The sequence below is a fragment of the Panthera onca genome, chromosome A3, assembly GCF_046562875.1.
Source record: "Panthera onca isolate mPanOnc1 chromosome A3, mPanOnc1 haplotype 2, whole genome shotgun sequence".
NCBI lineage: Eukaryota > Metazoa > Chordata > Mammalia > Carnivora > Felidae > Panthera > Panthera onca.
The window spans coordinates 59,091,263-59,109,429 of NC_138341.1; the positions used below are offsets into that span (position 1 = coordinate 59,091,263).

General features: G+C 36.1%; 1 protein-coding gene across 3 annotated transcripts in view; it reads left to right on the forward strand.

Annotated features, from left to right (window-relative positions):
- The window catches only part of WDPCP (WD repeat containing planar cell polarity effector), a 377,252-nt gene that overhangs the window by 116,161 nt on the left and 242,924 nt on the right, over positions 1-18,167 (forward strand). For 2 of the 3 annotated variants that reach the window (XM_060604729.3, XM_060604709.3), the window contains exons 7-9: positions 6,849-6,963; positions 9,213-9,346; positions 12,902-13,093. In XM_060604729.3, coding sequence (XP_060460712.1) covers positions 6,849-6,963; positions 9,213-9,346; positions 12,902-13,093 — 441 coding nt within the window. The remainder of the gene's footprint in view (positions 1-6,848; positions 6,964-9,212; positions 9,347-12,901; positions 13,094-18,167) is intronic. The other variant, XM_078444546.1, reaches the window with a different exon arrangement.

The following is an 18,167-nucleotide window of genomic DNA, read 5'->3' on the forward strand; positions in this document are numbered from 1 at the left end:
ATAGCTCATTCACAATACTATATCAGTTCTTTAGTACTAGAGACCAAGTGTGCTGCTTTTCTCTTCTCTGGCATATTAAACTCTCTCTTCTAGGAAGCAGCCATCTATCCTAACCAAAACCTGCACTTCTTGCTGAGATGAGGTCTTCTACTTTATTTTATATATATATTCTACTAACATGTGTCTTCCTTACTCACTGTTGTATCCCTGTCTATATACTTGGATTATATAGGAGATGCATATTGTGACCTGGTGAATGGAATAAAACTCAGGTTCTTGTGGTTGTTTATGTTTTGTTTTGATTAATGGTATCATCTGATATAATTTTCTCTTTCTTTTCCCTTTTCTTTTCATTTCCATTTAAGTACTGAATCTAAGGTTAGAAGAAATCATTTGAAGAGCCATCTAAAGATTATAGGAATCATTTCCCAGTTTCTTAAAGAGAAAAGCTCTTTGGTATGAGCTTATTAAAGAAAATGAGAAGGAGAAATGATAAAAGGCAATGGAAAGAAACATGGACTGAGCAGAAATAATAAGGAAGATACTTCCTGTCTGGGAGGGTGTCTGAGAAAAGGACAAGTTTCATTTCCTGTTTTGCCTTAGTCATGTTGTACACAAAGAACAACATTAAAATTGGAACAATTTTGGGAAATCTCATGGGTCTTCTCATTGATTCATCATGTAGATCTATTCCCAAGCTCAGATCTATCTGCTTTATAGTGGTTTCCCTTTACTGCTGTCCTCTTTTTCATTTTCTGAGCTGTCAGAAATCTGCAACTCCTTGTAGTGGGATAGGACAGTATCTTAGTGCCCCTTTTCCTTCTTGTCCTGCCAAATCTTACAAAGGCCATTTTCATTTTGGTGAGTTAAAAACAACCTTTTAGGGAAACAGGTGGAAACACTTTCCTGTCTGAACTGGAATATTCGTTTCTTGAACTTGAGACTATTTTTTCCTAATTCTGGTTATCTCCGTTACTCTACCCAGGAGTATCTTTGGCACCAGTACTTGGAAACTTTATGCTTTCCCACAGGTTGTTTTATAAAAATGCATTAATTAGCTTATTAATTTATCTATACTTTCTTATTTCAAAATCTGGTGTCAGAGATACCTCTAGGCCACAAGACATTTAGAGATAGGTAATGATGGACACACCTTGATCCTAATGAGTACCCAAACTAGGTTTCAGTAAGAGGGCTAATCTGATCTTTTAACAACTCTAAAGTTTGGAATGTCCCAAACCTCAGACCTTGGGCTTCTTTCTCTATCAACTTTTATTGATTGATTGATTGATTAAACAACAGATTTTTTTTTTTCTTCTCACAGTTCTGGAGACTAGCATTCCAAGATCAAGGTGTTGTCAGGGTTGGTAAGGGTTTCTGGTAAGGCCTCTCTTCCTGCAGCTGTCTTCTTACTGTGTTGTCACATGGCCTTTCCTCTATGTGTGCACATGGAGAGAGGGAACTCTCTATTGTTTCTTCCTCTTCTTATGAAGATACCATAAGTTGTGGATTGGGGTGCCACCCATTTGACCTCTCTACTCCTTTTTTTAATTTTAAAAAATTTTTTAAATTTTTTAATTGTTTAAAATTTACATCCAAATCAGTTAGCATATAGTGCGATGATGATTTCAGGAGTAGAATCCAGTGATTTTTCCCCTACATATAACACCCAGTGCTCATCCCAATGCATGTCCTCCTTAATGCCTCTTGCCTTAATCTCCCCACCCACAACCCCTCCAGCAATCCTCAGTATGTTCTCTATATTTAAGAGTCTCTTATGTTTTGTCCCCCTCCCTGTTTTTATATTATTTTTGCTTCCCTTCCCTTAAGTTCATCGGTTTTGTGTCTTAAATTCCACGTATGAGTGAAGTCATATGATATTTGTCTTTCTCTAACTGACTAATTTCACTTAGCACTCTAGTTCCTCTACTCATTTTTTAAGAAGAGCTTGTCCAGTTCCATGACTTTTAATACTACCTAAATGACTAAATGACTCACAAATATATATCTGCAGCCCCCACTTCACCTTAAACTTCAGACTCATTTCTAATTGTCTACTCAATATCTCTACTTTTGTGTCCATAGACACCATAAACTAACATGTCCAAAACCAATTTCTTGATTCCCCCTGAATAGTGTCTCCTTGGGTGTTCCATAACTCATTAAACCCAGTTGCTCAGCCCCCACATTTTTTAGTTTTTCTCTCGTATGCCACATCCAGTCCCTAAGCAATTCCTAGTTGATCCTCTTTAAAATATATCTCAAATCTGTCCACATATCATTTCTTGTAGCATTGCCATTTTAGCCCAGCCATCATCTTCTCTCTCTTGCAGTAGTTTCCTAAGGTCTCCTTGCTTATACTCTTGCCCAGCCAGACCCCTCTTTAAAATATAAGTTAGGGGCACCTAGGTGGCTCAGATGGTTAGGTTTCTGACTCTTTTTTTTTTTTTTTTTTTTTAATTTTTTTTTCAATGTTTTTTATTTATTTTTGGGACAGAGAGAGACAGAGCATGAACGGGGGAGGGGCAGAGAGAGAGGGAGACACAGAATCGGAAACAGGCTCCAGGCTCCGAGCCATCAGCCCAGAACCTGACGCGGGGCTTGAACTCACGGACCGCGAGATCGTGACCTGGCTGAAGTCGGACGCTTAACCGACTGCGCCACCCAGGCGCCCCAGGTTTCTGACTCTTGATTCAGCTCAGGTCATGATTTCAGGTCTTTGGATTCTCTCTCCACCTCCCTCTTTCTGCTCCCCTACCCCCTGTCAAAAATAAATACATAAGCTGTAAACAAAACAAAACAAAACAAAACAAAACATAAATTAGACCATAATTCTCTGCTGCTTAAAACCGAGTGATTTCTCATCGACCTAACCTGGCCCAACTACCTCTCTAATTTTAGCCTCTGTGAATATCACTGTCACTCACTTCCCTCTAGCTTCTCTGGCCTAGCTTTCTTCAGTCATCCTAGGCACATTCTGACCTTAGAGTTTTTGCATTTGCTGTTCTCTGCCTCAGACTCCTTTTCTCCAAATAATCTGTGTCTTGTTCAGTCACTTCATTTGTGTCTGTACTCAAATGTCATCTCGTCAGGTCTTTTTCTTAATTAGTCATTCTGCTCAAAACAGCATTCTTCTAAAATCCCCATCCTTACTGTGCTTTATTTTTCTCTGTAATTCTTGCTGCTATTTGACATTATATCAAAATGTTTTGCCTGTTTCCTGTGTCCACACTAGAACGCAACTCCCTGAGGGGAGGTAGGGAAAAGGTTTTGTCTGTTATATTCACTGCTGTATCTTCAGTATCTAGAACAGGGCCTAGCTCATACAAATACTAATACAGATTTGTGAAATGAATGAATGAATGAATGAATAAGTAGGCTGTGCCAGTCCTTGGAAGGAAAGATTCTGAAGGAATGCTGAAACTCACTGGGCAGGATTCGCAATTCCCAAATCACTGCTCCTATCTCCGTGTGGTGTGTACTGTAGCATATGCACTCTTTCTTCCTGTACCTGGACATTTCCCCTCTGAATCCTTTCCAGCCTAAATTCCTTCTTTTACCTACTCTCACAGGTTGTACTTTACGTCTCCATCCCACTAAAGTGGTCATATAGAATTAGTTTTATAAGATAGCAGATGCTCATACATAGAAATAGCAACTACCGTTAGGAGATGAGGGCCAGTTCATGATAATGTTGCTGAGAGCAGAAAATAAGGAACAAGAAATTTGAGAGACTTGGGCAAATTAAATTCCAGACTTCTGGAGGAAGTTGCAAATATCTTGGAGACAATATCTTTATGAAACCATAGCAAATGGGAAAGGTGACAAAAGATTGTACTGGTGATAACTCACCTGGAGTCTAGTGTACCATGTCTAGTATTGAGTCCAATCTGGGCGCAAGATTTTCAGAAAGACAAAAGAATGTGCTCAGAGATTGCAAATAGTATAGTGAGCACACATCATATGAGTACTGGCTGAATAACAGTAACAGTAGTAATTGCAGGGGCTCCTGGGTGGCTCAGTTGGTTAAGCATCTGACTCTTGCTATAGGCTCAGGTCATGATCTCACTGTTTTGCAATAGGGATTCTCTCTCTCCCTCTCTCTCTGCCCCTCCCTGCTCATGCTCTCTTCCCTCTGCCCCCCCCCCCCGTCTCGAAATAAATAAACTTCAAAAAATAGTAATAGTAATTGCAAACATTAATATGTGCCGGGCATTATTCTAAATACTACTTGTAAAAAGTTACTTAATGCTCTTCCTATGAAGTAGATATTACCTTTTCAGATGAGGTAATGAAGTTACAGAGAGGTTAAGCAACTCCCACAAGGTCACACAGCTAGTAAGAGGTAGAGCTAGTGCTGATTTCATTCTGATTTCGGAGTCCAGGCTTAACACTATGCTACTACCCTTTAGTATTTGAAAGTGTGCTATTGAAGAAAAACTTGGATTACTGTAGGAGTTCTTAGAAGGCATTATTAGCCTTTACCTCAAGCATCACCACCTTCTCCTCAGTCTCTCCAGTCTCCCCTGTATGTACTCTTATAATAGGACCAGTAATAGCACTTTATTACATTTGTTTTCTTATATCTCTACCTCTATTAATCTATATTTCATCTGTTTTGAGGATTATATTTTATTAACTTTTGAGCCACTAAATTCAGTTTAGTGCTTGGCATATAATCAACATTCAGGTTTGTTGAATGAAAAAAATGACCGAGTGATCTCTGAGTCGATTAGAACTGTCCAGTGGTAAGATAATGAGCTCCTGATCACTGGAAGTATTCAAGAATAGGCTGATCCTTGAAGGAATGCTGCAGAAGGAAAAGGAACTTATGGAAGTGGAAGATTAGACTAAGTTTCTTTTTAACTATGAATAATCAGATCCTATAATGAGTTAATTATGTTTTTTTTCTCCAAACATTTAATTAGCACTTACTCTGTGCCTGGCATTGTTTAAGCATTGAAGGTACAAAGATACAAGTGGCCTAGCTAGTACCCACAAGGAGCTAGTAGTCAGTGAATAATTAAGAAAAGAGATGCTCAAGAGTATAGGTTAAGGTTTTGGTAGATAAAAATACATTTAAAATGGCAGATTTTAGAGATGTTTTGAACAAATGGGGAAGGGAGAGAAAAAAGCTGTTACATAGGGGAGAACTAGAAATGAAAGATGACCCTAAAATTACCTGCTTGAGAAGGGAGAATTTAGAAATAAAGACCACATGCTTTGTTGTTATTGGGGAATTCCCCAGAGGGAAATATCAGTGTTTTCCATCAAGGGATATTGCAGAGCTGGATGTAATTCAGTAGAGATTAATTAATTTCTGAATATTTTGAAATTCTTGGAACAAATGTTCTTCTCTTATTAGTCTCCCAAATGAATAAATATGATTACATCTTCCTTGTCCTCTGCACCCTATAGGGGCATTGATGTTAAATGGACAGTCTATTAAGTCACGGGGGACCCTTCAGTTTCTTTTCTTATTCCTGTGCCTGGAATCTGTTAGGCAATGGGGAAGTAGTCGTCTTTCTTTATAATAACCTGGTCCCTCGTGCTGCTCATCTTTCACACATGTCTAAATATGTCTTGACACAGAAACATCCTTTCTAGCTGGGACATGATATCTAGGTAGGTGGGGAATTCCCCTGTTTTGTTTAAAATCATAGTTGTCTTTGAGTTTGGCTAGCATGTTCATGATTAGTTTACTGACAATTGGTTTTTTTCTTCTTATACCATATGCTATTCCATGATTCATCTGCTTTGAGTCTGTTGCCTTGAAGGTGAAACAATTTCTTCCAATGTTGATATTTCATAATCTCATAGATAACAAGCATACGCATATGCATAGTCCTTTCAGAAGTTTTAAACATTTGGAGATGAATGAATTATGTTGCCACAAATGGGAAGGAGCAATATAAAATCATAATGGCAATATCCAGTCATCTCTTGTTGGGGGGTTGGGTGAACCCTGATATTGATAAAGCCTGAGTACTTTACTGTGTTTATCTCTTCTTGAGGAATTGTTTGTGGTATGTATTATTTATTTACGAATTTTAAAGTTTAACATTTTATTTTAATTGCCTTGATTTACATGTATTTTAATATTTTATTTTATTTTATTTTTTTTAGCGTTTATTTATTTTTGAGACAGAGAGAGACAAAGCATGAATGGGGGAGGGTCAGAGAGAGGGAGACACAGAATCTGAAACAGGCTCCAGGCTCTGAGCTGTCAGCACAGAGCCCGACGCGGGGCTCGAACTCACGGACCACGAGATCATGACCTGGGCCGAAGTCGGCCGCTTAACCGACTGAGCCACCCAGGCGCCCCATGTATTTTAATATTTTAAACTGACAAGATCTTTATTTGTAGAAGTGGGGTTTAAAGTCCAAATAAATTGTAACATACACTGTTTGTATTCTAATGGTTGCATCTTTTCTATATTTAATGTCTAGGAACAACTATTTGGAAATCGTCTTTTAATTTCAGATATAAAAAGTAATCTTTCAAAATACTAATAGAACACATTATATTTCTGAATGCAGTGCAAAGCATTTATCTCTCCATGAGTATTTTCTGAATGTTTAGATGATTAGACTTCTAATAAACGTGAACTAAACTCAGTTTCTGCACATAGCTTTGACCAATGCACTTCTTGTGTTGTATCATTTAGCCACCTTTTCCTATTTACTCAGAATGGCAGTAATTGTTTTCGATGAAGAAAAACTCTTTATAATTTCATGGTATAAATGCTGTGTAAATGTCTGTATAATTTATACATTTGAAGAGAGATTTTTGAAAGACTAATGCTCAGTGTATCTTCCTCCCACTCTTCCTCTTTACCGGGTTTTAGCTCCTCTTTGGTTCAGGTGTGCTGGTGTCCCTAAGCCTCTCTGGGCCGCAGCTGGAGAAAGTAGTGATTGACAGAAGCCTGGTGGGGAAGCTCATCTCAGACTCCATCAGTGATGGTAATTACCCCCATGTGCAAGTCAATTGCCTACATTAACAGTGGGGCAGGAGAAATAGTATGTCAACAGGTACACTAATTATTACCACTGGGGACTTGCAAACACAAGTAATCTGCTTATAATAGCATAGTTACAACCCCTGGGACAAATACAAGTTTTGACTAATATTTAATACCAAAGTTTTTGTCAAGTGTTAGGCTCATATTCTGAGTATTTTTCAGTTTTTCCTTTAAAAATGTGAATGTATTTTCAAAATAGGGTATTTTTTTTTTTTTGGTGTGTGTTTTCAAAATTAGCCCCCTATTGTTGACATTTCAAATATTTTTCATTTTCAAATGAATTTTGAAAAAAATAACTCAAATGTGTCAACACAATCACCAGTAAAAAAAAAATAAGTCTGTAATTTGGCTCGTAGGAAGATTCTTTGTTACCAAAGTCTATGAATACTAACTTTTGAGAGAATTTGGGCAGTATTTCTAAATATCAAAAACCAATGCCAAATATACAAAGCTGGATTCTTTTAAGTATAACACAACCAGTATGTAATTGCCACAAAGCACATAAAAAAATTTTTTAAGCCAATTATTGAAAAGGTAGGATACTGACATTTATTGAGCCCTGAAAGGCTCTATACTATACCAACCTACTTATTTAATTAAAAAAACAACTTTATATGGTATAATTATCTCCATTTTATAGATAAGGAAATTGAAGCTAAGATACTAAGGAACATGCCCATGAATGAGATACTAAGGAACAGCCTGAAAATAACCAAACTGAGATTTGAACCCAGGTTCTAGCTACAGAGCCCATTTTCTTTCTGTTATACTGTGCTGACTCCTGAGGTTTTAAGCTTATATTCTTTTATTGAAGGTAAAAAGGTTTAAGAAACAGGTTGCATTATCATTAGAAATTGAAAATTGTCAGTATCTTAAATTGAATAATCAGAACAAAGTGTGCACCAGTGGAAAGGACAGAGGTGAGAACACAGAAACCTTCCTTCTGCTATGTGCTCTCACTAGCTACCACTGAATGACTTAGACACAATTTCATCATCTTAGAGGACAGCACTCGGCAGGATGGCTGTAATTAGCAACATTCCTGATAGTAATAAGCTGGGGGTAGGATTGTAAGTGTGCCATTTCCTCTTCCTTACAGGAACATGGTGCCAAGGAAGCTTCCGATGGAAAAAGTTCCGTTTTCATGTCTAATAATTGACCCCTTTGTTGACACTACGAATAAAATAGTGGCTGTGATGATTTTGTCATGTTGATGCTCCTCTATAAGAAATAAAAGACTTCCAACACTATTCATGTCTCTGAGATATCTTTTTTTACTTGTTTCTTTTATTTATACCCCAAATAATACACTCTCATGAGACCATGATAACAATGTGATTTCTTGGCAGTTCTCCAGATTCTCCTGTAATTGTGTAGATATACTGTTGGTTGCTGCTTGCACAGCCAGGGGTGTGGAAGTGAAGAAAAATATATGAAACATTGTATAATTTCATTATGCTAGGAACAATATAAAATATTTCTCAAATTCCTATTATATGTTTTTATCAATAATTTTTAATATTAGTAGCCCTTTATATAACTTATGAATATTAATTGTCTACCTACTAGTGTGCATAGAAATAAAGCTGTAGAAATCTTTTTGCTAATCTTCATTATTAGATATTAACTTACATAATGTGCATATTGAGTATAATATGCTTTGTTTTGTTCAGCTTGTATACCCTCAAAAAGAAAGTTCATTGATGAAAAATTTAAAATAAAAAAATACATAAGATTGGTGGAGAACACTGATCTATATCCCCTAAAAAAAATTAGTTTGTTCTCAGATGGTTTATATCATATAAATGCAGGATTAAAGGCTAAGCACAAAAAAATGTTTTCATCTTAGATTCAGTATGGAATAGTCTTTATTTTATGCTTTTCTAGCCCTAGTTCCAAATATATCTCATTTGGTGGTTGTCCCCAAACATCAGTGTATCATAAAATGGTCTCAGGATAAAAGGAAAAGTATCAAATCCATGCATCACTAGTTTGATGATTATTGTTTATTCATAGTATCTTTAATATCCTTGTAAAATAATGATATTTGGGAGACTAGTTATTTCAGTTGGTATTTATATTCTGAAAGTAGCTTTTTGTAATATTTCAGTGGAAAAAATTACTTCATTATCATTTTATTGTAACTTAGTATTTTACAGTATTTTATCAAATCTTTTTTTTTTTCCTTAGCTCTTCTTACAGACAACTTTATCATCTTATCATTTTTGGCACAAAACAAACTATGTTTTATTCAGTTTACCAAGAAGATGGGTTCTCCTGATGTAAACAAAAGACTGGAAAAACTCTCAGCCTTGGATTATAAGGTAGAGATTTCAATTTATAGTCATTTTATTAATTATTAAGGTATGCTAGAGTATCACATGGGCTGATACTATGTTCAGTATTTTTGAACAGTTCTAGATTTCTGGAAAACCAGAATTAATTATATGATTAGGGTTGATTTATTAAAAATAGTGGCTCTCCTACCTTTTCTGTTTTAATCTCATTATAAGGGTCTAATAATGACATGTTTGGTACTTATGGAAATCATAGACACATAAGAGAGACAAATTACACATTTGAAAATGTTTTTCTTTCTAAGGATAGTATATACAGCATTCTCATTTTTCCCTAAGACCTCATATCATCTTTCTAGGCAAGGATAGCTACTTTGGCTTCCATTTCACAAGAAAAGAAAGAAGAAAGAAGGCACTTTCAAAGGTTAATAGAAAAGTGTAATAAACAAGGGGAGGAAAAATACCCACCCCCCCCACCCCCCACCCAGCTATAACTGGAGAAGAATGCAAAACGAATTCTCCTTCATATGTTAGTATCTCTCCCTTCACTAACTCCAGGTAATTTGTTTCCTTGTATCAGGGACTTTACATCTGTTAAGGAAGGATTTTTATTTTAAATGATGTGTTTAATATAAGTTTTGCCACATTACATTTTAACTGCTTGGAAGGCATACTCTCTGCTAGGATGAGTATCTAATACATTTTCCAGGCTGTTTCAGTTCAAGGCCTCTTTTCAGGAATGACTTGTGTTTGCAAGATTGATCCAGCCTCTGTGACGTGGATTTGAGACAGTTCACTGTTCACTGGGAACAGAACTGATATAAAGCTTCCTTAAAAAAGATGCACACTTATGCCATACCCAGAGTATCTATCCGTAATAACGGCAAAGATTTTTAGAAGTCAGCTTTATGGCTTGAAACTTTGTGTGTGTGTGTGTTTGAAAAAGTAGTATTTAAGCTAACCTTTTGCCCTTTGGGATTATTTCTTATTGTGATTGAGATGATAGTGGTATGGGAAGGATTTAGTTTTATTTGGTGGAAACCTCTATTCTTATAAAAAATTTTTTTGACATGAGATAAAATATATTAAATGAGTTTTTCATTGTGGTAATAAACTAATTTGGTCATATTTGCCAATCTTGTGGAGCTTCTGTAGCATTTAATACTGATTTTCTTTACTTGGAAAATCAGTGGTACTCATGTATTCTATTTTGGTTAGTAAAAAAAACTGGTATTAGCACTCTTAATGGGATGCTATTTTCCAGGTTGGCTAATTGTAGATTTATTTGAAATGTTGTTTATTTACTAATACTGGTCTTTAAAATGTACCAATATGGAGTGAGTAAATAAATAAATAAATAAATAAATAAAACGCTCCAATGTGCATTAACTCAAACTATTTAAAATGTTTTCAATGCTATTGTGTAAAATTTTTTATGACTAGTTCTCCATCTTAGATGTGATGGATAGCTTAGTACAGTCTTCTCAGCTGAAGGATCGTAGCTACCCATTAATGGGATCAGAGCGAAACTGCCAGGATGTCATCTTTTCTTATGAAGAGATGTGGAAAATAGACCTGGTATATGGACTCTTGCACCTTAAGTAAGGGAATTACTTGTTTGTTTATTCTTTATGCCTTTGGATTTGAGAATAACATGGGCACTCCATGTCTATGCATTGGACTATGCATGCAGGGAAGTAACCTGCTTCCCTTTGGAAGAGCCCATGGATTTCACTTTCTGGTTCAGTGTTTAATATATATATATACATGTAATACTTAGTAAAAACTGCCATTTGTCTTTTGGAAGAATAATTTAAGAAACTTGTTCACTTTATTTGCCCTATTGACCATCATGATAGAAAACTGATGCCATTAAAACTCACAGGAAACAGAAAATTTCAGATAACATACATGATGTGCACTATGAGGACTGAAAGTGCCAGTTTCTTGTTTTAACTCTATTTTTTCATCTAGAAATTCCTAAATAATGTGTGACATGGCAATAGGATGTCAAAATATTGTATGTATATTTATAAAGACCTAGCTATCCCATTGTGGTATTCCTCTCAAATAAGAAGATAAGTAGTCAAAATAATAATATTGAGAGCATAAATATAAGAATTTGCACTTCAAAGCATAAGGTACATCTGTGTTGTCTGTCATTGCCCATTTGGATTTTAAAACAAAGAAATAGTGTATTTATAATCCTGTTTTTCTTTACAGCTGTACCATAATTCTTTCAGATTGAAATAATTTTGGCAAAGAAAATTGCAGGGTAAATATCCTGAATCTACTGACCTTTAACAAGTTTTCCAGGCTACATTTAAAAAATCCAATTCAATTTATTTAACAGTGAAGGGACAGTGCAAGGAGTTAAATGTTTACCATGAGAGAACAACACTGGTAATTACTTTGATTTCAGTTCCTTTTGATGTGCATTCAGAGGATGAAGAGGTCAATAATATTATGGCCATGCAAATAGAAAAGGGTTCCTTTTGACCATATTAAAAAAAATAGCAGAGGATTATTAAAGCATTAACCTTGATTTTAATGGCCTTGGTTGAGTGGTGAGATCACAATTTGGATGAGCCTGATTATTTACTAAATACAATACATAAATGCAACGGGTTCTTAACACCCATTGCACTCTGGCATTATCGCATTACTGCCATCCTTTGTTGCCTTGCAGACAGGAATATGAAAGCAATCTGTCATGTAGTGAGACTGGCTCCAGAAGCATTTCTCTGATAAGAAGACCCCCTGCCCTTTGCTAGTGTCTGGTCCAGTAGGCTTAGCCATGCGCTTAATCCCCAGAAAGTGGTTCGATTATTGCTGACCAGCAATGGCAAGATAGTTTTTTTTTTTTCTTCCAAGCTATCAACCTTCCATTAATTCCTTAAGCAGAAATACGGTGCAATCTATATTTCCTTGGCATGTGTCACCCAGATGGTGCCGTGCTTATGTTTTCAAATAACCATGTTCCAAAATAACATAGTTTGAATAATAAATTCTACAAATCCTTCCTAAGAAAGAGAAGCATAATTCTCAGAAGCTGCATAAACTTTTACGCATGATGCTGTGGCTTATCCCTTTATGCAGAATATATGTGTATATGTCTCATATATTCTTTAAAGTGATATTTGCCTCAAGTTGTTTTTCCTTTTATTGTTGTCAGTCATTGTTAACATGTTATGTCTTAAACAGTAGTCAGATACTCTTGGTCAGCAGTACTGAACTTGTCATTTAATATAGCTGGTCTTAAATCCTATGTGTAGGTCGATGCTGTCAAGCAGCCATGACTGTACATTTTGGTATTGATTGGGATTGCTACAGCCAATTCCTCCCTAACTCACATTTCTCCTTTCCCTTTCCTCTGCTAAAAATGGGGAGAATTTTGAACATATGTCTTTTTTATATATGTGTCAAAAGAATTTGGTAAATTCTGACACCTCCTTAAGCACATGTTTAACATGCATATTTACTTGCATTTATCTACATTTACAGATGCTTTAATTTTTGTAATACATCGAGGATTTTGCATTAAAAAATGATTCTTATGTGCTTTTTTTTCTTAATCATTAGATTTCCTATTCTGAGATACCGGGCCCAGTAAACAGGACAGCAGACCGTCATCTAGCCATCAATTGTGTTCAAGATACAGTTGTTTGCTGGTGGCCGCTGGTCAGTGATGATGCTTGGCCTTGGGCCCCCATTTCTCCTGAGAAGGACAGAGCCAATCTGCTGCTCCTAGGTTATGCTCAAGGAAGACTGGAGGTAAATCTAAAGCAAACATATACATTTTATTGAAGAACAAATAAAATAGGATTATTAGTTTTTTTGATTCTGAAATAAAGATGAATACTTTTTTTAATGTATAATTTATTTTTCTAAATACTGAAAAAAGGAAAGTACATATAAAGTGGGATCCTTTAAAGTATCCTATCTGCAAGATAGACAGTTCCAGGGCTGGCCTGAGTCTCACAGTGATTAAGAACACAGGCTTCTGGGTTCAAATCCTAGCTCTGCCACTACCTAGCTCTTTGTCCTTGGGCAACTAATTAACCTGTGTGCACCATGGTTTTGTTATCTGAAAAATAGAGTTAACGAAGAAAAATAAGTTATGACATGCATTTAGAGCAGTATCTACATATGGTAAACTCTCAAACGCTGATCATTGTGTGATTCTTATTAATATCATTATTAGTACTATCATTACGGCTTGCCTATAATTTCTTGCTTGCCAAAGTTATGTTATCAATCACCTTCTTTAAACTTCAGTTAAGGAATCAGTAAACATTAGTCAAATGTCTATTTGGTAGAAGACTGTGGAGCCAAACCATGGCTAAGGCAAGAATTTATCAGGAGGGCTGTAGAGCTATGGCCTTCTCATCTGGTATCCTGCCTCAGACAGGAGCACCAAAAGGGTTAATCTAGGAGGCGAGAACAGTATTCTACCCTGTCTATTCCTGCCAGTGGTTCTACCATCATTCATTATTGTGAACCTACAGGTAATTTCAACTTGTACCAGTACTTTGAGTATGGAATTTGTTTTTCTTTTTTATAACTTAACAAAAGCAACCCTCCTTTATTCTTTTTTAAGTTTTTGCCTGAGTAGAATATAGACAGTTCAATTTACAGATGATTTGACTTACGATTCTTGACTTCACCAGGATGTGAAAGCAATTCACATTTAGTAGAAACCATACTTGGAATTTTGAATTTTGATCTTTTCTCAGTGTAGTGATAGGTGATAGGATCCTCTCTCATGATGCTGGACAGTGGCAGACAGCACAGCTCCCAGCCAGCCATGAGATCACAGCCACATACCCTTACAACCATTCTGTATCCATAAAACCATTCTGTTTTTTGCTTTCCGCACAGTATTCAGTAAATTACATGAGGCTGTGTGTTAGATGATTTTGCCCAATTGTAACCTAATGTGAATGTTCTGAGCGTGTCTAAGTAGTTGAGGCTAAGCTGTGAGGTCCAGTAGGTTAGGTGTATTAAATGCATTTTCAACTAAGGATATTTTCAACATATGATTGGTTTATTGGGACGTGAATCCATCCTAAGGCAGGGAATAACTGTAGTATACATCTATATTTTCTCTAAATTTATTACCATTTAGACTTTATGAAGTATTTCTCGGAGTTAGTATTCTGAGATACAATGAGCAAGTCCAGGTTTTTTCTGTCCCTACCTACTTTTTCTGGTGTTATAAACTTCCAGGCTATCTTTTAAGACTGTAGAGTCCTTTCTAATTAATTAATTGGCCTTTTTCTGGAACTTTTCCAATTTTGTTATAGTAACTAAAACTACTTATAATGCTTTAGGTGTGGATTTTGTGAGGCTAAGGAAGTGCTTTGTTCCTATTCATTGGCTTTTCATGCCTACTGTTTTATTGATCTTGGGTTCAGAAGCTAATTGAGTAAAAGAGTTCATCAAAATGACTGTAATAAAGCTAATTAGAATTCTAAATGTTCTGTCTTAGAATAAAGGTAAAAGTAATTTAGCTAAACTTTACACAAATTACCTGTATGTGAAATGAATGTACTACATGAAATTAGGAGTGCTTAAAGGGTATACATACGTTTTATATACCTCATCTCCTGGTGTCATCTAGATGATGTCCTTTGGAGTTAGACAAACTTGGTTTACCTGTTGGTCAGACGATATACATACTAACTGTCTGACATTAATCAAGCTTACTGCCTCTAAGCTTCTGCCTGCTTTTAGCTAATTTTGTGTTCTTTGGCCTTGGATAGATAGCCTGTCCTCTCAGACTTTAGTTGTCTGTTTTTAAAATGATAGATTTCAACCAGATAGATCACCTCTTTAGGTCTGTAATAGCTCTAAAAAGTGCTCATCTGGATTCTGCACAGGTCTGATTTAGCCATTGCTTGCTAAAATGCCTTTAGCATAACTAACAGCGTCAGCATTGAAAAGCCCACATTGACTGGCCCTGACCTACCTTTCCAACGTTACTTCCTTATGCAAACCTGTGTTCTAGCCAAGTGGTTTGTTTACTCACTGCCTTTATTTTTCACGTCCTGCCTATACACATTACACAAGGAAGAAAGGCCCTTCCTTCTGTTTCTACATCATTTGACAACTATTGAGCATGACCCTGAAGTAAACACTGTATTTCATTACAGGGAATATGAATACAAAAAATAACCCTGCCTGCAGGGATCTTAGTGTCCACCAATGAGAGACAAATATGAAAACATGTAGGTGCACTAAGGCATTAAATGATGCTGTGGATAGAGTATGTATGTGTATGCTATATAGTAGTAGCCAGTACAGAATGATTGATTCTACTTAGATAGTAAGGAAGAAACATTAAAGGGGCTTTACAATTTGCTCAAAAATGAGATTGGTAAGCAATTTTACTTTCTTTTACTCTCCTTTTTAAGTTCCATATGAAGGTTGTACTAGACCTATGGAATGATTTGGCTAGCTTTTTCTTTTTCTCATCTTTGAAACAGTACCAAAAGGAATTATCTGATGTTTGAGTGTTTGGTAAAACTCACATATGAAATTTGCCTGGGTGTGGTGTTTTAAAGGAAGGGTTGCTTATTTTTCAGGAATTCTGTTTTTTCCTTAATTTGTATTTCTGGAAAATTATCCATTTTATGTAACTTTTTAAATAGATTTTCATAAAGTTGTACATGATACACGTGATTCTTTTGTTCAAATTTTTATTTAAATTCTAGTTAGTTAACATACAGTGTAGTATTAGTTTCAGGAGTAGAATTCAGTGTTCATCACTTACATACAACACCCAGTGCTCATCATAACAAGTGCCCTCCTTTAATACCCGTCAACCATCTAGCCCATCCCCCACCCACCTCCAGCCATCAAGCCTCAGATTGTTCTCTGAGAGTCTCTCATGGTTTGTTTCCCTTTGTTTTTCTTTTCCCCAGCTCTTTTATATGTTCATGTGTTTTGTTTCTTAAATTCCACATACGAGTGAAATCATGTGGTATTTGTCTTTCTCTGACTGACTTATTTTGCATAGCATAATACACTGTTGCTCCATCCACGTTGCAAATGACAAGATTTCATTCTTTTTGATGGTTGAGTAGCATTCCATTATATATATATATATATATATATATACACACACACACACACACACACACACACACATATGTATATATACTCAGCATATATATATATATATATGCACACACACATACATTCATACATACCACATCTTCTTTATCCATTCATCAGTCAGTGGACATTTGCCTCTTGCCGTAGCTTGGCTATTGTTGATAATGCTGCTGTAAACATTGGGGTGCATGTGCCCCTTTGAATCTGTATTTCTGTATTCTTTGGGTAAATACCTAGTAGTGCACTTGCTAAATTGTAGGGTAGTTCTATTTTTAACTTTTTGAGGAACCTCCATGCTGTTTTCCAGAGTGGCTGTACCAGTTTGCCTTCCCACCAACAGTGCAAGAGAGTTCCCCTTTCTCTGCATCCTCACCAACACCTTTTGCTTCTTGTGTTGACAATTTTAGCCATTCTGACTGGTGTGAGGTGGTATCTCATTGTGGATTTGATTTATATTTCCTTGATGTTGAATGATGTTGAGCATCTTTTCATGTGTCTGTTAGCCATCTGTGTGTCTTTGGAAAGTGTCTGTTCATGTCTTCTGCCCATTTCTTCACTGGATTATTTGTTTTTTTGAGTGTTGAGTTTGATAAGTTCTTTATAGATTTTGGATACTAACCCTTTATCAAATAAGTCATTTGCAAATATCTTCTCCCATTCTATAGGCTGCCTTTTAGTTTTGTTGATTGTTTCCTTCACTGTGCTGAAGCTTTTTATTTTGATGAAGTCCCAATAGTTCATTTTTGCTTTTGTCTCCCTTGCTCCTGGTGATGTATTTGTACGTGATTTTTAGCTATTCATCAATGATTGCATAGTTAATGCCCCCCTTTTCACTCCTACTATATATTAAGATACATAATTCCTTTTTCTTTTTTTAAGCAAGAGTAGCTTTTACTTGGATTTGGCCTTTTCAGTCTATCAAAGTTTAGACTCTTGGAAAAATTTGCAAAGATTTCTTTTTCAGGGAGTGCCTGGGTAGCTCAATCAGTTGAGCACCCGACTTCAGCTCAGGTCATGATCTCATGGTTTGTGAGTTCGAGCCCCGCATTGCGCTTGCTGCTGTCAGTGGAAGCCAGCTTCAGAGAGATCTTGTGTTCTCTTTCTCAAAAATAAGTAAACCCTTAAATTTTTTTGCTAATGTTTATTTATATTAGAGAGAGAGACAGAGCGCAAGCAGGGGAGGGGCAGAAAGAGAGGGGGACACAGAGTCTGAAGCAGGCTCCAGGCTCTGAGCTGTCAGCACAGAGCCCAGCGCAGGGCTCAGACTCATGAATGGTGAGATCATGACCTGAGCCGAAGTCGTATGCTCAACGAACTGAGCCACCCAGGAGCTCCCAAAATAAGTAAATCTTTTTAAAAAGTTAGTAAAGAAAAAAGATTTCTTTTTCAGACCCTCGTGTGAACTTCCATATGCAAAAGACATACGCATATGTCTTTGGACGAAATCTCTAAGGAAATAATTATTTCTTTTTTTCCCATTGAGGACATAATTTTTAACTATGAATTAATTGTAGCACATTTTTTAGACTATCATGAACAAAAACCACTAGTCGATAAAAGCGGTATTCAGACATATGTCTTTAAATTTTTTTCACTGGTCACCAATAGACTTCTTGAACCAATCATCAGAATAAAAGATACAATATACTTTTTTTTATTTTTAAATATTTTGTACTATACTTTTTATTTATTTATTTTTTAATATGAAATTTATTGTCAAATTGGTTTC